We start from the raw sequence: 25,562 nt of genomic DNA, 5'->3' as shown, positions 1-25,562 counted from the left end.
CTCACTGTTATTCTGACTAGCTCTACATCAAAAAGCATTTGTTACCCAGGATCCTATCACTGAATGCTGGGGTCAGAAATGCCTTTGGTCACAGCAGGGATCCCAATATATACTATCCTCAAAATTCTAGAGTCTCGGTTGTGGGGCAACCAGCTGCTTAAATCACAGTCCTGTTTATTGGTCATGTGATGTCACAAAGCTGGCTCACAGCTGCTCTGGAGAGTGGGCCCGGGTCAAGTGTGTGTGGGGTATACAGGTGTAAGGCTCCCGGCTTCTGTCTTTTCAGAAAGTACAGAAAAATGAGGTTCAGTATACCAGAAAGGGTTTGCACCTGATGCCAGGCACATTGTTTCTTGTTGCTAGGCACTGAGTGTGTTGAGAAGTCATGACCCTATCTCCACTCCCACTCTTACAGAATGCAAAGGCCTGTTGATGGCCTCTTTGATTGCTCAAGGGCAAGGCCCTGGTTACTCCTAACTTGGCTACCATCAAGACTCCTTGGGTCAGATGGGCCCCTAGGGGACTGTACCTCCCAGAAGATAGTGGTTGGCCTAGTTTCAGTTGGTAGCTTCCCTCTTCAATGCCACCTCCCCACAACAAGTTTCCTCCTTTGGTCTCTTCCAGCTGTTTCTGCTGGTTGGTGGGTCCTGCTCAGATGGGCCACAAAAAGAGGGTCCTATTTTCTTACCCCTGGTACAAGTTGCCCTTAGAGTAGGGCCGTGCTCCAGCACAGGTGAGAGCATTCCTCTTGTTCCTCAGCTTCGGTGCTACTCAAAGCACCTACTCAAAGCAACACTGTGTTGCCCACAGTGTTGGCATGTGAGTGGACAGTTGCACCCTCCACTGTGCTGGGGAGTCCCCTCTTGATCTCCATTTGTCCCCAAATCTCACCCCTCTCAGATCACAACAAGATTGGCTTTAGTTTCCATTTCTTCTCCATAGGAACGCTTCTTACTACCCAAGGTGGGCTCACTTTGGGACATCCGCATTTGACTTCTCAAATTAGCCTCCCTTGAGGCCTCCTCTATACCTCATTTCCTTTCTTCAGTGAGGTGGGTGGGTTTTTGCTTTCTCAGATTTCTGGCCTCCCGTTTCCAAACTGGATCCCCTTTGGTACTTCCCCTTTTCATTGCTGATTTGAGGTTTAAGCATATATTCAACTCTATTGAAACAAAGCATTCCACTGACTCACTCTCATGCCAGCCCTGTTCTCCTTGCCCGAAGCCCACCACACCCCCACTTGTGTGTCCCTCTCCTGCCATTGCCTTGAAGATAGGTACATTGGATCATTTTGTTTCCTCCTGGGCTAGATAGTTTTCAAAGACCCTACTTAACAGGACTCTCTACCAAGGAAAATTAGGACTTGTTTAGGCATGACTGAAGGAAGCCAATATGAAGATAATCATAAATATATACTTGAACATAGATGAGAGTCTGGGTGTGGGATGAGACAAAAGCCAAATCCAAGCCATCTTCACTATAGAGGAGTGGATACTACAGTGGTTTTGGTGATCTATGATCTCTAGCTGTTGTGGACAACTTTAGTCTTAACACTCACTCTGTATAGGGAGATAGAGTGGTACTATGGAAAGGCCCCACCTGCACAGGTTTTAGGTCCTTGTCCCAGCTCTGCCACAAAGTGGGGTCATTTGTCCTCCTTGAGGGACAATCCTTTGTTTTTGAAAGGGAAGTGCAATGCAGTTGGGAGGAGAATTCCCCAAGGTACTCCCCAACCTAAGGACTGCATCCTTAACTGATCCCCCAGGCCTAGATATGGGCTCATTCCATGGTCTTTGTGTTTCAAGATAGGCTTACAAACCATTCATTCAAGAAGTCAGTTTATTCTGGGAGGACATGCCCTAGAGGGTAAAAATTGGTGGCTTTTCAGAAGGAGGCTCCTAGTGTCTCTGGTTAAACAGCCAGCTCCCTTCAGTTGCTTACCAAAGTATTGTTTCTTTAGAGAGTTATTTAAAGGGTGGGCATGAGGTTTCTTTGTGGCCTTTGCTAACTCATGACTCTGCTGATTACTGATTTGAAGGGATTTGCCCTTTTTATGGGAGGGAAATTGGAGAGAAAGCTCTGGAAACCACAGTCTGACATTTTGTAAGGAAAAATTATTTATTTAATATGTTTTAGACATTCTTGAGTCACTCAAGAAGATAGGTACACTGGATCATTTTGTTTACTCTTGGGTCAAGGCCATTTGCTAATGTTCTTTGATTCAAGAGCCACCAAAGTTCCACTGTGGTGAAGAATTTATGACATCAAGCTCACCTTGTACTCTGGAGATGAAATATTCACACTGCTGACTTCATTGGAGTTAAAGAAAGGCATATGGAACTGGCCTCTCCCCGCTAAGCCTGCTCAGTCCCAGAAATTCAACCCTGAGTCCTGTGGCCACCTGTCAAACATTCTTTATTAGGCACCACACTCAGGACCTTTTGAGAAAGAACAAATACCTGATATTTGGAGGAATCCCAATACCTTATATCAAACTGTACTATAATCCATTCTAATAAAAACAGCCTGGTACTGGCATAAGAACAGGCATAAAGATCAATGGAACAGAATAGAGAGCCCAGGAGTCAATCCATGTCTATATTATGAATTGATATTTGACAAAGGAGGCAAGAGCATACCATGGGGTAAAGATGGTCTCATCAATAAATGGTGTTGTGAAAATTAGACAGGTACATGCAAAATATGCAACTAGACCACCAACTTACACCATACACAAGAATAAACTCAAAATGGGTAAAAGACTTAAATGTAAGTCATGAATCCATAAAATTGTAGAACAAAACATAGGCAGTAAAACCTCAGCCATCTCTCAGCAATGTTTTTGCCAATATGTCTCCTAGGGCAAGAGAAATACAGCACAAAATAAGCAAATGGGACTACATCACACTAAAAAGTTTTTGCACAGCCATAAAAATAGATAAATAAATAAATAAATAAATAAATAAATAAATAAATAAATAAATAATAAAAGCAAAATGAAAAGGGAACCCACTGCACAGGAGAACACATTCTCCAATGATACATCTGGTAAGGGGTTAATCTCCAAAACATATAAAGAAAGAACTTATACAACTCAACACCAGGAAGACAAACAATACAATTGAAAAATGGGCAAAGGACCTGAATAGACACTTCTCCAAAGAGGACATACAGATGGCCAATAGACATATCAAAAAATGCTCAACATCACTAATTAGCAGAGAAATGCAAATTAAAACCACAATGAGATATCCCCTCACACCTGCCAGGTTGGCTATCATCAATAAATCAACAAACAACAAGTACTGGTGAGGATGTGAAGGGAAGGGAACCTTAGTCCACTGTTGGTGGGAATGCAATGTAGTGCAGCAACTGTGGAAAACAGTATGAGTTTCCCTAAAAAATTAGAACCTCAAACACCAATTCAAAAGAATATATGCACCCCTATGTTCATAGAAGCATTATTTACAATAGCCAAGAGCTGGTAACAGTGCAAATGCACATCAGTAGAAGAGTGGATAAGAAAACTGTGGTACATTTACACAACGGCACAGGATGTGACTGTAAAAAGGAAAGAAATCTTACCTTTTGGGACAGCCTGGATGGACCTGGAGATTATTATGGTCTGTGAAATAAACCAGTTAGAGAAAGATAAATACGATATAATTTCATTTATATGTGGAATCTAATGAACAACATAAACTGATGAACAAAATAGAAAGAGAGGCATAAAGACATGGAACATTCTGACAGCTGTCAGGGGGAGGGGAAGATGGGGACTGGATGAAAGAAAGTGAAGGGATTAGCTAAAGAGCATATATGCATAATCCATGGACACAGACAACAATGTGGTGATGGCCAGAGGGAAGGGGGGTGGATGCTGGGCGGAGAGGGGCAAAAGAGGGGAAAATGGGGACATCTGTAATAATGTCAGCAATAATTTTTTTAATTTAAAAGTATATTGCTATTTACAGTTACATCTTCATAGAAAAATGATAGATGATAGATAGATGATAGATGACAGATAGATAAATGATAGATAGATAAATGAAAGATAGATAGATGATAGATAGATGATGATAGATAGATATAGATAGATGATAGATAGATAGATAGATAGATGATAGATAGATAGATAGATAGATAGATAGATAGATAGATAGATAGATAGATAGATAGATAGATGATAGATAGATAGAGATAGATAGATGATAGATAGATAGATAGATAGATAGATAGATAGATAGATAGATAGATAGATAGATGATAGATAGATAGATGATGATAGATAGATGATGATAGATAGATAGATAGATAGATAGATAGATAGATAGATAGATAGATGATAGATAGATAGATAGATAGATAGATAGATAGATAGATGATGATAGATAGATAGATAGATAGATAGATAGATAGATAGATAGATGATAGATAGATGATAGATGATGATAGATAGATATAGATGATAGATGATAGATAGATAGATGATAGATAGATAGATAGATAGATAGATGATAGATAGATAGATGATAGATAGATAGATAGATGATAGATAGATAGATAGATGATAGATAGATAGATAGATAGATAGATAGATAGATAGATAGATAGATAGATAGATAGATGATGATAGATAGATGATAGATAGATAGATAGATAGATAGATAGATAGATAGATAGATAGATAGATAGATAGATAGATAGATGATAGATAGATAGATGATGATAGATAGATGATAGATAGATAGATGATAGATAGATGATGATAGATAGATGACAGATGATAGATAGATAGATGATAGATAGATAGATAGATAGATAGATAGATAGATAGATAGATGATAGATAGATGATAGATAGATGATGATAGATGATAGATAGATAGATAGATAGATAGATAGATAGATAGATAGATAGATAGATGATAGATAGATGATAGATGATGATAGATAGATATAGATGATAGATGATAGATAGATAGATGATAGATAGATGATAGATAGATGATAGATAGATAGATAGATGATAGATGATAGAAGATGATAGATAGATAGATAGATAGATAGATGATAGATAGATGATAGATAGATAGATAGATAGATAGATAGATGATAGATAGATAGATAGATAGATAGATAGATAGATAGATAGATAGATAGATAGATAGATATAGATAGATAGATAATAGATGATAAATGTCTGTTGCTCTCAGACAGGATCCAGGGTGAGCTATGGAAGAGCAGGAGACTTCTGCAGGAATTAGGAAGCCTCTGTGTCAGGACAAGGGTAGGATATTCTGGCCACCTTCAGAGGAGGTGTTAGCAGTGATGAGCAGGTCAGCAAACAATGTTCCAGAGATGGACAGGAGGGCACTCAGGGGGAGAACAGGTGCTGTAATGCAGGAAAGTGCTGGGGCAGGGCAGAAATGCCGGCACCTAGCAGAGTCAGCTCTCAACAAACCTCAAACAATCCCCAAAATGCATTTGACTCTCATTGTCACCTTCCTTCCTTAGGCCTGCTTTTATTGCCTGGGCCTCAGGATCCTACTATTTGTCTTCTGAGAGATGGCATGCATAGTATTGAGAAGAGAAATGAATTGCAAGGTAGAAGGTGGGCCATGGGTTGGGAAGGGTGGAAATATAATGGACTCTAGATAAATTCAGGCAAGGGGTCCAGTCTCCACCCTGCCACTTACTAGCCATTTGATCCTGGGAAAATTAGCTGGCTCAATGAGCATCAGGTTTTTCCTCTGTGAAGGTGGGTTTGATAAGCCTTGCTTTGTAAGACAGGGAATGTATGGAGTGTTTGTAAAGCACCTTACACAGTGCCTGGTGTAGATTGGAACTGTGATAAATGGCAGTTATTTCTAATATTGTTTTGATCTCAGACCCTTCCACTCTCTCTTCTGGCACCATGATTAGTTACTATCCGGGTCATATTAGAGAATATGCAGCTCAGTAGGACATAGAACACCCAATCGGCCAAAAAGGATGTTCCACAAATAAAACTCAATAAATCTTCCCAATTCAAAGATGTATGCTCAAATTCAGGTGTAGGGGAGCCTTCCCAGCTGGACACAACACAAAGCTGATCTAAAAAGAGTGTAGGAACAACTATTTCCCTCCATCAAAGCTACTCTTTCATGCAAACAAATGCTTTTATTCATCTCACCCCTACCCAAAACCTGGCCCTTGATAATAATGGGCAAAATTACACTCAAGATTATTAACATTCAAACCTAATTATGTTGTGGGCTCTGGCTCTCCCAGGCCAGGAGAAGAGTGTTGATCATATTACTCATGGCCCAGTAACCATATTTCTGCAGAAATCCATGAAGATGATGGGCATATTGTCCAACTGGCACTGACACGGCATGCAGGAAACCACCCTTCCTAAACAGGCGGAGATTTCCCTCTGGTATAGCCATGATCCAAAGGGAACTTCTCAGGACAATTTTCCATTTCAGACTTTGCTCTCACACCCAAGACACACCATATGCTGCTGACACCAGCTTCACTGCAATCAACCCCCAAAGAAGGAATCACAGTTTCCCAAAACCCCAAACCTCCCTGGCTCAGATCATGTACATTTGACTGCGCCCCTGGAGCTCCAACCCCCCTTCTTTTACTTGTTCTGTAGGACTTAGGGGACACCTCAACACCTTCTTTATATGAATGTGGCTCCCACACTGTCATTCTGTGGGTGGGTACATCCTGCTTATGTTAGTGTCCACGCTACTAACACAGGGCCTTCCAGAGGAAAGAGGCTCAGTGAATGTCTAGGGAATAAATGAACCACTGAGCAGGGGTCATCTTTATTCAGATGAAATGCCTCCACTTTCTTGAATGAACCAAGCAAATCCAAGGATACTTACATAATTTATCTCATAGAATGACAGACGAGAAGGGATGTTTCTTGACCCCATTGATTGTACTGCTGAGTTCTTTCACATTTCCAAGGAAATCCTGTCCTAATGCCATGTTATCTAGTTCAGAATCACAAACCAAGCTGAAAGATGTCCCAATTTCTTTCACACAGTAGCAAAACTCTTACTCTTGACCCGGGTAATGCAAATACATGTATGCTCAATGTCATTCTCAAACTTAGATGCTGAGGCTTATGAAAACTTCTATGAAAAGGAACAGCATTTGAAAAATTCCTACAGAAAACAAGAATAAATTTCCAAATCATCACAGAAGCCCAAAGATGCAGCAGCCCATGTTCCCCCAACTCACCCTGGGCCTCACTATCTGGAACACTGTCTGCTCTCTCCTCAAACACAGAGTGGAAAATGGGCCTCACTTCATGCCCAGCAAATGAAGCTGATGAACATGAGCCTGAAATGTGCCTGGATGCAACTATGGCTCAGGCATAGTGGTCCTCATTGCACTCAGGCCCTTCAGGCAAGGATGGGAGGAACCTGGGATCCCTGTCATTAACCTGAAGCAAAAACTTGAGGTCTTTCAACATGGTGGTCTCGGCGTGGCCCCTGGGACCCCACAGGAACTCATAAAATGCAAGATCACTATTGGGCACCTGCCCATACACCAGGTACTGTTCCTGCACCCAAACTTTGGTGGTGAGCTCCCTGGGCTCCCCGTAGAACCAATCCTCCTTCCTGTCATGCATCCCTATGACATTCAGTGCTCGCCAGACTTTCTCTTCAAGGGCACAATCACCCTTTGCAGCAATCACCCACAGAAGTGTGACCAGGGGGCCAGTGTTGGGAAATCTGTGCCCATCGCTCACTATCCCATCATAGGTGAGGCCCAAGGATGTAGGTGGGGTGGTGACCAGGACATAGGTGTGGTCACTAGGGTCTACTTCGTTCACATCAATGCTAAGGAGGACTTGCATGCACTCAGAGGCTGCGCTGAAGATCTTAGGGAAGTGGTCCTGGTACCCTTTGATGATGCTACTCAGCATTTCTGCCTTTGTGGTTGGCTCCCTGGCGCAATACTTCAGGAGCAGGAACTCCACCATTTCTGTCATCTTCAAATGCAGAGCTTTTCTGAGCAAGGAATGGGCATCACCTTCCAGGACCCCCTGAGTTCTTGGCCCTTCCTCATGTTGGCTGCTGGAGCCCTCATCTTCAGATTGGCTCCAGTGGCTGCCATGGCATGGGGTGGGGGGCAGGTACCTTGAGAGCTCTGGGGGGGATTTGGTGTCTCAGCAACAGACACCTCCTCTAAGCTGTCTAAAAACAGGACTGAGAGGGAGGAAGATACAGAGGAGAAAAGAAGCCAGCCTCCTCCTCCTCCTGCATAACCCAGAACAGTTCTGCCTCTACCAGGTGCTGGTTCTCCATTGGTTCCTGATGGTCTTCCTCAGGCTTGCAGAGCTCACTCATCTGATCTCGAGGCCTGATGACTTGTGGGCAATGGGGACCCAGGGCCAGGGGGAGATGGGGAGTGTGAGGGGCCTCAGCTCGGAAATGCACCCTAGGCGGCTCTCACAAAGGCGACTTACAGGTCTTCCCCTTAGGGGTGCTCTCAGACCTCACAGGGGTCACTCCTGATCAGTCTGTCTGCTAGGAACCTGAAGTAGGAAGTGACATGAACGTTCAAGGTGCAGAAGGCACAGCCCAAGGTTCCATGGCTGATGGTAGGGTGTGGAGGTGTTGGGCAATGTGGGGTCCCCTTTGACCTCGGTGGGGTAGACTCTGGGTACATATTCACGGTGGGCACTTCACCTTAACTCCTGGCACTCCTGGCCTTCCGCTGCTCTGTGACCTGAGAATATGTAGCTCAGACCAAGGCCTTCACCTCTTGGAATGCGGAGCTCCTGCTAGAGGAAACGAAGGGGCACCTCAGCATGCAAACAGCAAGCACTGCCCTGGGACCACAGTGTTGACAGCAGGGGTGGGACTCTGTGAGGTCCCCTCTGTTGTGAGTGTGAGGTGCCCCCTCCCCTTGCTCACTCAGGGTCTTCACCTGTCCCCTGCCAGGGCCTGGCCCCTCACCTGCCTTTTGCTGGCCTGAGGATAAACTCTCAGAACAAGACTACACACCCCTGACACTGAAGAGAGGAAAGTGAGGGGGCTCCATATCTGGTCACACGTGCCCAAAGCCTCCCAGGGGATCAAGAAGAAGTGACCAAAGTTTTGGGTCCATCTATCCTGGCTCATGTTCATCAGCTTCATTTGCTGAGAGTTTATCCTCAGGCCAGCAAAAGGCAGAACCTTGGGCTGTGCCTTCTGCACCTTGAGCGTTCATGTCACTTCCTACTTCAGGTTCCTAGCAGACAGGCTGATCAGGAGTGACCCCTGTGAGGTCTGAGAGCACCCCTAAGGGGAAGACCTGTAAGTCGCCTTTGTGAGAGCCGCCTAGGGTGCATTTCCGAGCTGAGGCCCCTCACACTCCCCATCTCCCCCTGGCCCTGGGTCCCCATTGCCCACAAGTCATCAGGCCTCGAGATCAGATGAGTGAGCTCTGCAAGCCTGGGGAAGACCATCAGGAACCAATGGAGAACCAGCACCTGGTAGAGGCAGAACTGTTCTGGGTTATGCAGGAGGAGGAGGAGGCTGGCTTCTTTTCTCCTCTGTATCTTCCTCCCTCTCAGTCCTGTTTTTAGACAGCTTAGAGGAGGTGTCTGTTGCTGAGACACCAAATCCCCCCCAGAGCTCTCAAGGTACCTGCCCCCCACCCCATGCCATGGCAGCCACTGGAGCCAATCTGAAGATGAGGGCTCCAGCAGCCAACATGAGGAAGGGCCAAGAACTCAGGGGGTCCTGGAAGGTGATGCCCATTCCTTGCTCAGAAAAGCTCTGCATTTGAAGATGACAGAAATGGTGGAGTTCCTGCTCCTGAAGTATTGCGCCAGGGAGCCAACCACAAAGGCAGAAATGCTGAGTAGCATCATCAAAGGGTACCAGGACCACTTCCCTAAGATCTTCAGCGCAGCCTCTGAGTGCATGCAAGTCCTCCTTAGCATTGATGTGAACGAAGTAGACCCCAGTGACCACACCTATGTCCTGGTCACCACCCCACCTACATCCTTGGGCCTCACCTATGATGGGATAGTGAGTGATGGGCACAGATTTCCCAACACTGGCCCCCTGGTCACACTTCTGTGGGTGATTGCTGCAAAGGGTGATTGTGCCCTTGAAGAGAAAGTCTGGCGAGCACTGAATGTCATAGGGATGCATGACAGGAAGGAGGATTGGTTCTACGGGGAGCCCAGGGAGCTCACCACTAAAGTTTGGGTGCAGGAACAGTACCTGGTGTATGGGCAGGTGCCCAATAGTGATCTTGCATTTTATGAGTTCCTGTGGGGTCCCAGGGGCCACGCCGAGACCACCATGTTGAAAGACCTCAAGTTTTTGCTTCAGGTTAATGACAGGGATCCCAGGTTCCTCCCATCCTTGCCTGAAGGGCCTGAGTGCAATGAGGACCACTATGCCTGAGCCATAGTTGCATCCAGGCACATTTCAGGCTCATGTTCATCAGCTTCATTTGCTGGGCATGAAGTGAGGCCCATTTTCCACTCTGTGTTTGAGGAGAGAGCAGACAGTGTTCCAGATAGTGAGGCCCAGGGTGAGTTGGGGGAACACGGGCTGCTGCATCTTTGGGCTTCTGTGATGATTTGGAAATTTATTCTTGTTTTCTGTAGGAATTTTTCAAATGCTGTTCCTTTTCATAGAAGTTTTCATAAGCCTCAGCATCTAAGTTTGAGAATGACATTGAGCATACATGTATTTGCATTACCCGGGTCAAGAGTAAGAGTTTTGCTACTGTGTGAAAGAAATTGGGACATCTTTCAGCTTGGTTTGTGATTCTGAACTAGATAACATGGCATTAGGACAGGATTTCCTTGGAAATGTGAAAGAACTCAGCAGTACAATCAATGGGGTCAAGAAACATCCCTTCTCGTCTGTCATTCTATGAGATAAATTATGTAAGTATCCTTGGATTTGCTTGGTTCATTCAAGAAAGTGGAGGCATTTCATCTGAATAAAGATGACCCCTGCTCAGTGGTTCATTTATTCCCTAGACATTCACTGAGCCTCTTTCCTCTGGAAGGCCCTGTGTTAGTAGCGTGGACACTAACATAAGCAGGATGTACCCACCCACAGAATGACAGTGTGGGAGCCACATTCATATAAAGAAGGTGTTGAGGTGTCCCCTAAGTCCTACAGAACAAGTAAAAGAAGGGGGGTTGGAGCTCCAGGGGCGCAGTCAAATGTACATGATCTGAGCCAGGGAGGTTTGGGGTTTTGGGAAACTGTGATTCCTTCTTTGGGGGTTGATTGCAGTGAAGCTGGGTGGTATCAGTGGCCCGACTTTGCAGATGGTGCATCTTGCAAGTGAATGTCTGAAATCGAGAATTGCTCTGAAGTTCATTTTGCATCATGGATAAACCAGAGAGAAAAGTCCACTCCAGTAAGGAAGAGAAGGTGTCTGTCCTGTGCTTCAGTCACATTGCAGGATAAGACAGTGAAGTGATAGGTGTTTTATCCCCATTATCGGCAAGAGTTTCCTGAGAAATAAGGGTTTTGCTCCTTGAAACAATGCCCCTAAGTTACTGGACAGGCACTCTTCTCCCTGGCCTGGGAAAGCCATGGCTAACTCCATTGAATTGACAATTTATTAGTTACCTTTAGTTTACCTTGGCCAACTGTAAACAAGCACTAGATATTAGTGAGATGAAATGAAGGACAATATGTGGTTTTAATGGAAGGATAGCTGCAAAGAGGAATGCAGTTGTTCTTGGACTCAAATTCTGGGGGCTTTAGGTAAGTTGCATCCTGTTGTTCATAGTCCACACCCAAGAAGAATAATCTGTCTTCTAGGAGGGAATTTCACCAAGCAGATATTTGGGCTGATTTCCTATTTAGTTCCCAATTGAGCTTCAAGATCTTTGATCAGAGAAACACATTTTCAGAGGAGAGAATGGTAGGGCCTGGGGTCAAAATTATACCAGAAATAACTACTAACTACCGTAGGCCCAATATACACCAGTTTCCTTGTTCATGCATGCTCAGAAATGTGGAAGGCAGCCAGGACTCACAGGTGAATATTGTGACCTTGCATGGGAAGCAAGGAGAAAATTCACAGCCCCATGAGTTTTGAGGGACTAGTGCCATGGTAAGTGCAGAAATGTGCCCTGGAGTGAAGAGTGTGATGCCTTCTTCTGAAATGTATAGAATATTTTGAAAATTAGATGTGAGTTTGGATTTGAAATGCCTGCTACACAGTATGGGGCACTGGGAAAAGGTGGAGAAATTCTAGGGAGATGATTTTCTTGGAAAGTCCTCCCAGAAAGGCAGGGAATTTTGTCACAACAGATTACAGCATTTTGGAGCTTCTACTATGCAGCTGTCGATTGAGAGATGTCAAGTGTTCATCTTCACCTTGTCTTCCCCTTCCCTGAATGAATGGGGACATTGCAAGTCCTCTTGTACTTAGGGAGTATTGCATGATGACCCTTTGCCACTGAATGTTGAGCAGAAGCACTGCTTGTCACAGCCATTTCTATAGAAGGCTGCACAGGGTCCGTGGATTCATTCTCAAGCTCTGAGAATGCAGACACAAAGCACTCTGTTTGCTCACCCAAGGACTTAAGTCATGTACATTTCCCCTGAGACATGAGATGCCAGATTGTGTGCCTTTAAGGCCTTGGGCAAGGGTGAGGGTGTTCAAAAGAGGAGCTGGCCCACTGGAAGCTGGCTGCAGCAATTCCTTCATTCCTCCTGCACCCCTAAGCCCCTGAGCTGTTCCCATCATTCCCCTCAGTGCTGTAATTAGTCATGATAAGGAAGCCAGCAGCCAGCTGGCCCTGTTGGAATGGTGGTGTCCTCCTTCTGGGGCCCAGCCCATTGCCCCCATCTCCACTGCTGCCCACACAACCCATTTTCTCTCCACCCTCGCCCCAGTTTGCACAGCTTGGGGCTTTGCTCTGCCTGTGTCCCCACAGACAACCGCTCAGTCCCCATTTATGATGTACATGTACAATTATCTTCACATGACAGCCCTCAGAAGAGCATCTACTTTTAGCACAGTGTGGTTCAGGCAAAGCTGGAAGGAAGTGATGTATTTTCTTCATGAGTCCCTTAGTGATTGATAAATAATAATTATTGCCTTGAGAACATGTGACTAATCACTGTGACTAAAAAATATTTTCAAATAATTCCCTTTGTAATTCCCAAATGCTTGATTAAAGTGATGGCCTTGTTCAGGTGATTATGGGGTGTTGTTATCTGAGGCTGAGGCACAGAGGGCGGAAGGGGTGCCTTGTCAGTCACCCACAAAACCAGCTGGTACCTTGGTGTTCCAAACAGGCAATTTGGGCAGATGAAAGGTTTAGCAGATGGCAGGAGTAGTCACCAGGATGCTCCCCTAGGCCCCAGACATCCCCAGAGTCAAGTGAGGATTCAAAAAAGACCTGGATAGATGCAGGCTTTGGGGTCCCAAGGTGCAAGCTGTGAAGAGGTTCAGCAGTTCCTGAAGAGTTGTAGGGAGGAGACCTGCCAGATCCCACCTGAATTGCCCTGGGATGGCCTGCGGAGGATCTTCATGGCAGATGCAGCAGGAGATGAGCTTCAGTCCTGGAGAACATCCTGAAAATGAGTGCCCTTGGGAGAAGTCACAGGACCAGAACCTTGTGGGGCACTGCAGAACTGAAGCAGAGACTTTGAGTGTTCTTTCTTGGAAGAAACTGACTGGTGTTGGACACTGTTTGCCCAGGGAGGTTATGAACTTGAGGGTAGTAGCAAGTGGGATGTCCCAAGCATCCTCCAGGCCCTTCAGGAAGGCTTTTTCAGAGTGCAGCATACTGTATAGAAGCTCTGTACAAGTGCACACCACCCAAGTGTCTAGCCAGTCCTGATCAAGGTGGGGCAGAGCACACAGGAGCTCTACTACCCATCAGCAGGAATATTCTCACATTCTCTAGATGCCCTGAGCCTACTCCATGAGTGACTGGTGTGACAGGTCTCAGTCATGGTCCTGCTCCCTTGAGAAGCTGCCGTTTCCCAACTAGGGTATAGTCTGCTCTGAACTCCAGCCTCCTGGGCAAGGGGCTGACCTACTGCCTGGCTCTCACCTACCCTCCTCTGTGGAAACTATGCCTGGCAGCTGTTCTTAAACCTTGGTTAGCAGGTAATTACTCCCAGGTCTCAGCCTGTTTTGGGCCCCTGAGCTAGCGGTGGGCATAGGGATAGGGGTGGGCTGGTGGCTGGATATAAGATGTGATGTCAGTGGACATCCACAAGATAGAATCAGGGGCAAAGCCATGTTTGCTCAGCACCCAGAGGGTCTATCCAAAAGGGCCCCATAGAGACCTCAGTGTGGATGCATGAGAGTACCGGCCCTGTGGGAGCTCTGCAGGAAACTCTTGGCCTGCCATGTGCCTGATGTCCAGCCTGCCCAGGGAAGCTTGCTGTAGGACAACTTTGCTTTCCATGAGAGCAGCGAATTTGAAGCAGTGCAGGTACATATACTTCTGGAATACTGGGGATGTGAGACCTTGGTATAGTCTTATTCTTTTAATATATCCTCATGGACAGCCCTATATGCTCCCCTTGGCAATTTGGTTTGTCAGAGCAAAAGAATACATTGGCAATTTGCTGTGTATTCGTGTCCTATTCCCTAAGCTAAACAGTACGCCCCAACTTCTTCATCTCTGGACTGACTGTGGTCCTGCAGATCCGTGGGTTCAACTCTGGGACTCCTTGGGACCTCACCAAAGTAGTACCTGCCCTTGAGGCCCTGGGCACTGAGAGTCTGCCTGGTCTCTGTGAAACTCTTGAAAGGGCAATAATTCCCGTTATTCAAGTGTCTTAACGGACAAACAATTTTACTCCTTAATGCCTTTTTGGAGTGAGTCCAACAGTAATTAAGATGGTGCTGGCCAATCTGGCCACTGTCAAGTACCTCTTTCTAGCAGCATGTGGGTTGCAGGTTCAACCAGACCCCAAGTTGCATATTTGCTCCTACACCCTTACCTAGCTGGGTGGCTCAGGGCACATTCTACAAGCTTCTCTGTGCCTCAGCATTCTCTCCTATATTTAAATGTTCATTGGAAACCTCCTCAGGGGTAGACACTTGACTCCATGTGAAGACTGGGCAGGGGAAGTGGACCAAAAACTTTGGACAAGGTGCTTCAGCAGCTGATAAACTTGATTCAGGTTACTCACCCTTAAAACCAGCTCATATAATAGTATCCATTTTTCAGTGGGTTCACTACTTGTGAAATGTTTTCAAGTTCTCAGAAAAAGAATGTGATACATCATGGCAAAGTATGATTATCATAATTGTGATCATCTCAAGCTGCTCCTAGGTCTAACCTGCATAAAATTGCCATTCATGAAACTCTAGTATTGTAACAACTATTACCCATGATACCAAACTAATGTTTAAGATATTGTGTTCATGGCAAACTCTTAAATCATCCGGAAGGGGGTGAAGAAGGTAGACTAAGTCACTTGCTGTGAGCTTGTCCTGCTCTCCAATTCCAAAAGTAAATAGACTCCTTGAAGAGGTAGGCAACTGTAAGAGCACCAGAAAGCAACAGCAATCTTTGAGCACCAAGTGTGTATCAGGCAGTATGATATGAAAGCTATGTCATGAAATCTTCCCAACACGTTTAGAATGTAGGTTTTATCATCTCTGCAGAGGAGGTAAATTGAGGCTCAAAGATGTTGACTTGTCCAATGAAGATGAACCTGGGAGTTTAAATACGATGGTCTGGAGTGGTGGAAGAGGCCAGATGTGAGGTGACCAAAAAATCTAAGCAGGAGCCAATGAGTCTCTGAATTAGGTTAGCAAAGCAAGGATAATTCCAAGATTTCCAGTTTGGGCATCACCCACCCCAACTCGTGAACAGGTCTGCTGCCAGAGAGGCAACCCAGGAGGGGTAGGCCTTGGGGAGGGAAGATGGCTTTGGTGCAGGGTAAATGAGTTTGGGTCAGACAGCATATCTCCTTGAGCTGAACTGGGCCTTGGGAGGAAAGCTGAGAAGCCGGCTGGAATCACTGACACATCTGACAGGTGAAGCCTGAGATAAGATCGCCAAAATGCAAGGTGTCACCCTTGATCACTACCTCCCTTCCCCCAGGAGGCTTAGTACTCACTAAGGGAAATGTCTAGAAGGCAGCATGGGCCAAAGTGACATGTGTCCTGGAAGACTTCACTCCAGGCTCCCTAGACTACCTCCTCCTTTCCCGCAAGCCTGCACCTAGTCAGCGTCCTCGCTAGGCTCTCTGCCCCTTCCTCAGGACCGTGGTCTCAATCTGCCTCTAGATCCCACAGTCTCCTCAGCCCACTTCGAGGAGAGTGGGCTGAGGCTTGGCATAGCCCTCAGTCACCGGCGCTTCCCAGGGCCGGCAGGCACGGCCTAGGGCGCATGCGCGAGTTCTGTACGGCAGCCCGGAAGGAGGGGCAGGAGGTGGTGGCTCAAGTTTCTCTGGGTGGCGGCGGCAGCAGCAGCGGGGACGCAACTGGCATGGGCACCAGGAACCCGTTGTAACGCGCAGGCTGCGCGGGGTGGGGGGGTGGGGGGGAGAGAGCCGCCGCGGTGAAATTCTCCGCCATGAACCTGAGGGGCCTCTTCCAGGACTTCAACCCGAGGTGAGGCGCTGCAGGCGGGGCTCTAGGGAGGCGCATAGGGCTCTATGCTGCAGTGGATGGCCAGGCACCTGCAGCCCCGGGCGCCTGCCTGAGCTTCCCTGCGGGTGTGAGAGACTGGGAAAACTGTTGGTCTAGGTACAGGCCCGCTTCCTCCTCCCGCGCCTGGTGCCTTCAGTCCTCCTGGCCCACGGCACAGTCTAGAGTCACCTGGCCAGGGCCTCCGCCCAGCCCAGAGGGAATTCCGTTCTTCTCATCATGTCCTCCCTCGTTGCTGTCCCAACTTCCCCCTCTCCGTTCCAGCTTCTTGCACCCCGCTGCCTGCCCCCCATTCCCCGCGCCAGGGCCATTTCACTTCCCCACACACCCCTACCCCCAGGTCTTCTCAGGTCCTTGAGATTTTCCTGTAGAGGTAAGCCCATTCCTCCCTTGTTTGCTTCTTTGTTGGGCCGATATCTGAAACGTTGAATCCTTGGAGTTACTGTCAGAGTATGGCTATACCTTACGTAATGCCTTTGGGGGTGAACCTGACAGTTTTCCATCCGCGTTTTCTCATATGTTCACTGTAAGTTTTTTTGCAGGAAGTAGATATTGCTGTCCTGTATCCCAGTGGGGGAATATCAGTGGACAGTGTGGAGAGAACGCTGGCTAAGGAATCAAGCATCTGTCCTTGCACTTGCCCAAATGTTCTGTAACTGTTCCCTCGGCCAAGTTATGAGCCCCCTGAAGCAGAGACTATCTCTTGCTCATCTCACTATCTTCAGCACCTCCCACTGTGTCTCACAAATTAACACTTATGAAATATTAGGGAACTAAACCAGGCCAGCAGACCTGGATTGGAGACCAGGCCATATATAATTAGGTTATTCTCTGTTCATCTGAAAAATAAGGAGTTGGCCTAACTGATCTCTTAAGCCCACTACTCTATGAAGGGTGTATGTATTTTCCTTATTTGCCATACATTCAATAAACCTGTTGTATGCTAGGTTTTATGCCAGGTGCTTCAGATGCTAAGAGGTTCCAGTTTGGGGGTGGAGAAAGGCATGTAAATAGACGGTTTACAACACTGTGCAGTATTGTACTGTGGGAGCCTAGTGGAGCCCACTTCTGGGTCACTTGTAGGGGATGAAAGGAAGATGGGGGTGGGGGAAGAAAGAGAGAGAGTGTTGGGAGGGCAGTCTCCTGAGAGACAGTGACATTTTAAGCTATGAGCCATTGTGACTTCCTAGGTGATTTTGTTCCACTTTGAGCACAACTGAGTTCATATTTGGGTCTGGAGTGCCAATGTTCCAATCAGTGTAGTCATGGTCATGTTGGCCTTGAAGGCACTCTGCAAAGAGGATCTTGTTGAAAGCAGATAATGGAAAACAAACTTCAGTGTCTTCCTCTGCTGCTTGTAGGAGTTAGGGCTGGTTTTCAGGGTAGCCAGATTGGTGCTGGAGTTGGACAGGCCTTATGTGTTTGCATTGTTTGGTGAGGGTGATAAGAAAGATAAGTCAAATCTGAATTGTTTTGCATCCTTGAACCACTCATTTATCTGTCCATTTTATCTGTAGAATGAGTATAATCCCTCAGCAAGATAGAGAGGCCAAATTAATGATTGACTACAAAGTGCTTTACAAATAGAAAGATCTAGGACTATTTTGTAAGGTGATAGATAATTCAGAAGCCACAAAGAACTTCAAGGAGTGATCTAACTGGCTGTCAGGTTGCCAAATCAAAATAGTGCTGCACAGATAACATCTTTAATAATTTTTTCCTATAGCTTCTCCTCCCCCCCAAAAAATTGGTACATGAAAATTACAATGAAATATTATATATCTAAATAGATTTATAGTGATCATCAACATATTTATCAATACTTTAATTCTACCTGAAAAGTTTAGAAATTTTTATAAAGTGTCATTTTCCTGAATCAGTGGGAGTGATAGGTGTTACCCCACAGTGGTACCTGCTAAGACAGGGAACATTGGCAAGTCTGACTTTTTTTAGCTAGTGGTATGTCATGTCTTGTGGGCATGCCTAGTTTTTGACATTGTTCTTTAGTCTTTTTCCATGAGGAGGATAACCCTCCAGACAGCTGGAAAGCAAACTGAGGGATTTAGACAAGAGATATCTTGTGCCAGGACCTCAAATCTTACTGCTGCTGCCTTGCTCCATGCGTCTAATTCAGAGTCAGTTGAATATCTGCTTCCTACCTCAGGATTTTGGCACATGCTCTACTCTTTGCTGGGAATGTTTCCCTCTCCTCTTTTCTCCTATCCTCCTGACCTAATTAACTCCTGTTTGTCCTTGAGATCTCAGGTCACTTGTTACTTGCTAAGGGAAGCTCTTCTGACTTCCCCAACCAGGTCCACTGATTCCTGCTTTTATGATCTGTGTAGCATGCTGTTCTCCTCCATTGTAGCACTTATTTGTACCCTTATATTTGTCTGTATGTTTATTTGATTAATGCCTGTCTTCCCTACTAAATGCTCTCCTACTATACTTTCCTCCTATAATCTCCATGGGGCCAGGGCCAGGACTCTGTTCATTATGGTACCATGTATACCTGGGATAGTACTTGGCTCAAAAAATAGTTGTGGAATTAATGAATGAATTACTCTCCATGGCCTATGAGAGAAATCTAGAGCTGCTTCTTTCAGCCACTGCTTTTCTGGTGGTCTGTGGCCAGGTTCTCTTTCCTCTCATCCTTTTCCATCCTTCAGAATGCAGCCATTCCACTGCAGAGACAGGAAAGGCCATGACACTAAGGTAGAATGTGGTTGCCTTTGCCTTGTGGATTATGTGTGTCAGAGAAATAGTCACTATCATAGTTTGGTGGGTCCCAATTCATGGGCCATGGCTCCAGATCTCCTTTCCGACCTTTTAATCTTGGTCTATCTCAACCGGTTGCTATATTGCCAACACTCTGAAAAAAGTGTCAACACAACACTCAGTTGCATAAGACTGCCAGTTGACCCTCTCCCTATTTCCATCTGGCATAGAACTGGTTGGTCATGAACTTCTTTTTAATTACACAGGTTAGGACTTGCTGAAACAGATTTACTGGACCCACCAAGTCTTTCCTTGCATGCCCCAGGCTTCCTAACATCTAGGGAGCCCTATTCATTGAATTGGCAAACTATTAGAAGTATACAGAATTGGCAAACTCTGACTCCAAGGTGTTCCTAGGAGGTAGAGATCTGGGCGTAGGTGGCATTAAGCTGGTACCCTGCCCTCCCCATGGAACATTGGGATTTTCTGCTATCTTGGTGGAGTTGCTGGCTCAGGGAAGGACTTTCAGCCCTGGTAGCCAAGCAGTGCTTGAAAGCTGTGAGGACTCTGCTAGGCCTTCTGAGTAGCCTGCAGTGTGCTCCTGACGGAGTGTGGTGTATCCTACAGGTGTGCTGGACTGAGAAAAAGGCTGAGGAACCCTGCCCTAGGGATTCCTTCCAATGGGCATGGAGTACTGAGGAGGTTGGTAGTGTTTAGAAACTTCCATGTGCTACAACTTCTAAAGTTATTCTGGAGTCTAACTTATCTTGTCTCTTATTTGAAGTCAGGAAAAAATGAAATGTGATTGCTGCAATTATTAACAAAAGGCAGCTACCTTGCCTTTAACAGTCTGTAAACTACTTATATTTAAAACATTCATTACTCAAATATCTCCCGAGTTCCTACTGTGTGCCAAGAGATGTGCTATGTGCTCTAAGTACAGAAACAAATGGGATATAGTCCCTCTCCATGTTCAAGCCCAGCTGAAGAAACAGAAATGGAAAGAGAAATTACAGTTCAACACAGGATGAGGTATTCCACAGGCAGGAACCAAATGCTGTGGAAATGCAGGAGGCAGAGCCACTAATTCTGTCTAGAGCAGGCAGGGAAAGTTCCACAGCTTGGTCTTGAAGGTTATAATTGTAAGGTTTTGTCAGCCCAGAGAGCAAGGAAAGACACAAAGTATGCAAAGGGAGGGTGTGGTATGTTCAGACAGTGGTGAAAGGTCAGTGTGCTGGGAACACTGCTGGTGACACATGTCATGTAATTTAAAAATACTGTATGTAGTGTTAACAATTACTTAACATATTATTTTAGAAACTACAGCACTGAGTGTATGTTGGTACTGTTAATGAGCTACTTGCCCCCCAAATGTCTGTTTACCTGTCATTCTGCCATCTCAAAGCATCTATAGTAAGAAGTCCCTTGATTATACTGAGGTTATTAATAATAGCTGTGACTTATGGGGCACCTATCACATGCCAGGCACAATGTCAGTACTTTGTGTCTATTATCTCAAATCTTTACAACAGCCCTGCAAGTTAGATATTAGCCTTATTTTGCAGTCTTAGAGAGCTTGTGACTTCCATAAAGTCACACAGGCAGGAAGGGGCCAAGTCAGGATTCTAAAACAAGTAGGTCTCCTGAAGCCTGTGCTCTTTCCTGAATGTCATGCTATCTCTCTAATTTAGTGACAGGCCCCACCCCCACCCCATGACATAGTATGTCCAATATACTAAGGAGCCTTCTATTTATGAGTTGTAAGTGATTAAACAAAGGGAACCTTATTCAGAGTTTACACATCCAAATGTATATTATCCTTCAAAGAAGTTATGTAGGGAAAAGAGAAATATATACAGAGTGGGGCAAAAGTAGGTTTACAGTTGTTCATATGGGAAATAATACAATAATTAATATTTTTAGAAACATTTTTAACTTTGATTTCAGAGGCACAAAGTATGCAAAGGCATGGGATTGATAATAAATAATATAAGAATGAATTTTTTTTTACATCCTCACAACTGTAAACTTACTTTTGCCCCACCCTGTATGTATGTGTGTGTGTGTGCATGTGTGTATATATGTGTATGTGTGTATATATATGTGTATATATATGTATACATATATATACACACATATATATATATATATATATATATACACATATATATATATATTCCATTGCTCACATTCCTTTTTGCATATCTGAAATTTCCTTTGGAGTCAGATTACAAATCATATAAGGAAATAAGTTTTGTTGTTCTATAATCATATATCATTTTGAACCCAAATAATGCCACCTAGTTTCATCACATATCTTATTCACTAAACTTGATTCTGACTGACTTTTGGCTGTTTCTAAAAATTGAATGCCCTCTTGGTGAAGTTTTGACAGCATTGAAGATATTCAGAAGAACAGACTGCATGCTCTCAAGTGATTCCAGGAGGCAAGCTCTAAAGATGGTTTAAGCAATGAAGTGGAATTAGTGCATTGCCTCCCAGGGGAACTGTTTAAAGGAGACAAGTCTCATTTGAATGCATAATTTCTGGTTTTAAAAACATTTTTCTCATTACTTGGCAATTACACACATATTTTTCTTGGCTGTGAGTTCTTTGAAGGCCAAGATGTTGAGGCATTCAATAAACATGCTGATAAGTAATGTTGAGTATAAATAGACATGTACCACTGGAGACTTTGTTGCAGGGGAGAGAGAGTGGGTTGGAGGTGTTTTAGATAGTTTCCTGGGACTCCTGGGATTAAGTTTGCCAATATTGAGCTTGGAGTTTCTAATTGCCTTGACTGATTATATAGTCCATATCCGTAAAAGGTGAATAGAATTTAAAATGAAAGCCTTGACTTGAACTATGGAGATAACTGATGATTTGTACTGTGTCCCAATAGGGAGAAAAGTCTCTTGGTTATACTAAGACCTAATAGTGAGAAAAATGATTACTAAATGAGATTGTTATAACTGTTCTCTTTCATAATAGTAGTAGCAACGAAACTAGGTAAAATTGATTATTGGCACAGGGCTTTCACTTTCCTTTTCTTAATATATTGATATATGAGCAACCTGATGAGGAGACAGGCTTAGGTCGAGAGTGATCTAACCACGACTGCACAGTTTTGTGCCAGCCTGGGCTCTTTATACTCCTCTTTAAAAATGATTTGTTTTTTTCCTGGCCGGGTGTGGCTCAGTGGTTGAGCGTCGACCTAGGATCCAGGCGATCAGGGTTCGATTCCCGGTCAGGGCACATGCCCGGGTTGCGGGCTTGATCAATGACTCTCTCATCATTGATGTTTCTATCTCTCTCTCTCCCTCTCCTTTCCTCTCTCTGAAATCAATAAAGATATATTTTTAAAAAATGATTTGTTTTTATTTGGCTTTTGTGCTTCCTTATATCTATTGGTTAGATGCTCTTAAACATTTTTATCTTAATAAAAAACAGTTAAAATTGCCACTAAAACACATTAAATTTTGTCAATAAGGCTCTGCTTAGTGTGAGAGGTGCAGTCCCTTTAACAGTTTGGGACAGTGTCAGTTGATCATCAGTTGGGGTCGTTGTCTGAAGTGTTAACAGAGAGGCACCTACGGGGATGTGTCACCGTAGGTAACATGTGTGCATGTGTGCCTGCTTCAATTAAACCAGCAACTTTCTTTTTTCTTTTTTTTTTATCCTCACCTGAGGATATTTTTTCCATTGCTTTTCAGAGACAGTGGAAGGGAGAGAGAGAAATATCAATGTGAGAGAGACAAATTGATTGGTTGCTTCCTGTGGGGCCGGGGATCCAGCCTGCAACTGAGGTACGTGCCCTTGGCTGGAATCGAACGCAGGACGCTTCAGTCCGAGAGCTGACACTCTAACCACTGAGCAAAAATGGCTAGGGTGCCAGCAGCTTTCAATGGAGAATACTGAATGGTCTAAAAAGAGTCCCGTTGCCTTCTTTCTTTATTTATTTTTTTACTTTATCTTTATTGTTGAAAATATTACATATGTCCCTTTGCCCTCTCCACCCCCCACCAACTCCACACCCCAGGCCTTCACCACACTATTGTCTGTGTCCATGGGTTATGCATATATCCATGTAAATTCTTTGGTTAATTTCTCCCCCTCCACCCACTTGCCCTCCTCCATCATGCTGAGATTTGTCAATCTGATCCATGTTTCCATGTCACTGAATCATTTCTGTTCATCAGTTTATTAAGTTCTTTAGATTCCAAACATAAATGAGATCATGTTATGTTTGTCTTTCTCCACCTGGATTATTTTGCTTAGCATCATATTCTCCAGGTCCATCCATACCGTCCCAAAGGGAATGCGATCCTTTTTCTTTATAGCTGCGTAGTATTCCATGCTGTAAATGTTCCACAGCTTATTTATCCACTCATCTTCTGATGGGCACTTGAGCTGTTTCCAGATCTTAGCTATTGTAAATTGTGCTGCTGTGAACGTAGGGGTGCATATTATTCTTTCTGATTAGTGTTTCAGGATTCTTGGATATATTCCTAGAAGTGGGATCACTGGGTCAAAAGGCAGCTCCATTTTTAATCTTTTGAGGAACCTCTGTACTATTTTCCATAGTGGCTACACCAGTCTGCATTCCAACCAGCAGTGTATTAGGGTTCCCCTTTCTCCACATTCCCGCCAGCACTTGTCATTTGTTGATTTGTTGATGGTAGCCCTTCTGACAAGTGTGAAATGATACCTCATTGTGGTTTTAATTTGCATCTCTCTGATGATTAACGACTTTGAGCATTTTTTCATGTCTCTTGGCCATTTATATGTCCTCTTAGGAAAAGTGTGTATTCAGGTCCTTTGCCAATTTTTTAATTGGGTTGTTTGTCGTCCTCTTGCTGAGTAGTATGAGTTCTTTGTACACTTTGGAAATTAGCACCTTATCAGGTACATCCATGGCAAATATGTTTTCCCAGACCTTGGAGTTCCTTTGTATTTTGAGGCTGTTTTCTTTTGCTGTGCAGAAGCATTATAGTTTGATGTAGTCCATTATGTTTCTTTTTTCTTTTGTTTCTCTAGTCCTAGGAGATGTATCAGTGAAAATTCCACTACCTGAGATGTCTGTGACTTTACTGCCTATGCTTTCTTCCAGGATTTTTATAGTTTCGTGACTTACATTTAATTCTTATAGCCATTTTGAGTTTATTTTTTAGTATGGTGAAAGTTGGTGGTCTAGTTTCATTTTTTTTTTTTTTGCATGTACCTGTCCAATTTTCCAGCACCGTTTATTAAAGAGGCTCTCTTTTCTCCATTGTATGCTCTACCCTCTAACAAATATTAACTGACCATAACAGCTTGCGTCTATTTCTGGGGTCTCTGTTCTGTTCCATTGGTCTATATGTCTGTTGTTGTACCACTACCAGGCTGTTCTGTATACAATGGCTTTGTAGTACAGTTTGATATTCGGTAATGTAATCCCTCCCACTCTGTTCTTTTTTCTCAAGATGGCTGCAGCTATTCAGGGTCTTTTTTGGTTCTATTTAAATTTTCGAAATGTTTGTTTTAGGTATGTGAAATTTGCTGATGGTATTTTATTAGGACTTGCATTGAATCTATAAATTGCTTTGGGTAGTATGGACATTGTATTGATATTAATTCTTCCAATCCCTGAACATGGTATATTCCTTCACTTGTTTATATCTTCCTGTATTTCTTTTTTCAGTGTTGTATAGTTTTCTGAGTACAGGTCTTTTACATCCTTGGTTAAGTTTATTACTAGGTATCCTATTTTTTTAGTTGCGGTGTTGAATGGTATTGTTTTTTTAGTTTCTCTCTCTGAAAGTTCATTGTTGGTGTATAAGAATACCATCAATTTCCGGATGTTGATTTTGTATCCAGTTACCTTGCCAAATTTGCTTATCAAATCTAGTAGTACTTTGATGGAGTCTTTAGGGTTTTCTACGTACAATATGTCAACTGCAAATAATGACAGTTTTGTTTTCCAACTTTCCAATTTGGATACCTCTTATGTTTTCTTCCTGTCGCATGGCTGTGGCAAGGACTTCCAGTACTATGTTGAATAAGTGTGGTGAAAGTGGATATCTGTCTTCTTCCTGTTTTTAAGGGAAACGGTTTTAGTTTTGACCACTGAATATGGTGTTGGCCGTAGGTTTCTCATACATAGCCTTTATTATGCTGAGGTATGATCCCTCTGTTCCCACTTTGCTGAGAGTTTTTGTCAGAAACGGGTGCTGGATTTTGTCGAATGCTTTTTCTGCA

At 44.2% G+C, this 25,562-nt stretch overlaps 3 protein-coding genes across 3 annotated transcripts in view; 2 read left to right on the top strand and 1 right to left on the bottom strand.

Annotated features, from left to right (window-relative positions):
• Window positions 1-7,368: 7,368 nt before the first annotated feature.
• On the bottom strand, window positions 7,369-8,219 carry LOC107537809 (melanoma-associated antigen 10-like). Its single transcript, XM_016213926.2, is given in 2 exon segments — window positions 7,369-8,108; window positions 8,111-8,219. Coding segments are annotated over 2 exon segments (750 nt in total). The 5' UTR covers window positions 8,121-8,219.
• Window positions 8,220-9,557: 1,338 nt separating this feature from the next.
• On the top strand, window positions 9,558-10,408 carry LOC107537810 (melanoma-associated antigen 10-like). The gene is given in 2 exon segments (XM_016213927.2): window positions 9,558-9,666; window positions 9,669-10,408. Coding segments are annotated over 2 exon segments (750 nt in total). The 5' UTR covers window positions 9,558-9,656.
• A 6,101-nt stretch (window positions 10,409-16,509) lies between these two features.
• Window positions 16,510-25,562, top strand: part of TMEM185A (transmembrane protein 185A) — a 40,989-nt gene continuing 31,936 nt past the window's right edge. The window contains exon 1 of the mRNA XM_016213934.2: window positions 16,510-16,571. Coding sequence (XP_016069420.1) covers window positions 16,534-16,571 — 38 coding nt within the window. The 5' untranslated portion in view covers window positions 16,510-16,533. The remainder of the gene's footprint in view (window positions 16,572-25,562) is intronic.

This window comes from Miniopterus natalensis, chromosome X (genome assembly GCF_054644295.1).
Source record: "Miniopterus natalensis isolate mMinNat1 chromosome X, mMinNat1.hap1, whole genome shotgun sequence".
Lineage (NCBI taxonomy): Eukaryota > Metazoa > Chordata > Mammalia > Chiroptera > Miniopteridae > Miniopterus > Miniopterus natalensis.
Note: the sequence above shows the minus strand (reverse complement) of the source record. Positions and strands in the feature narration are given on the sequence as shown.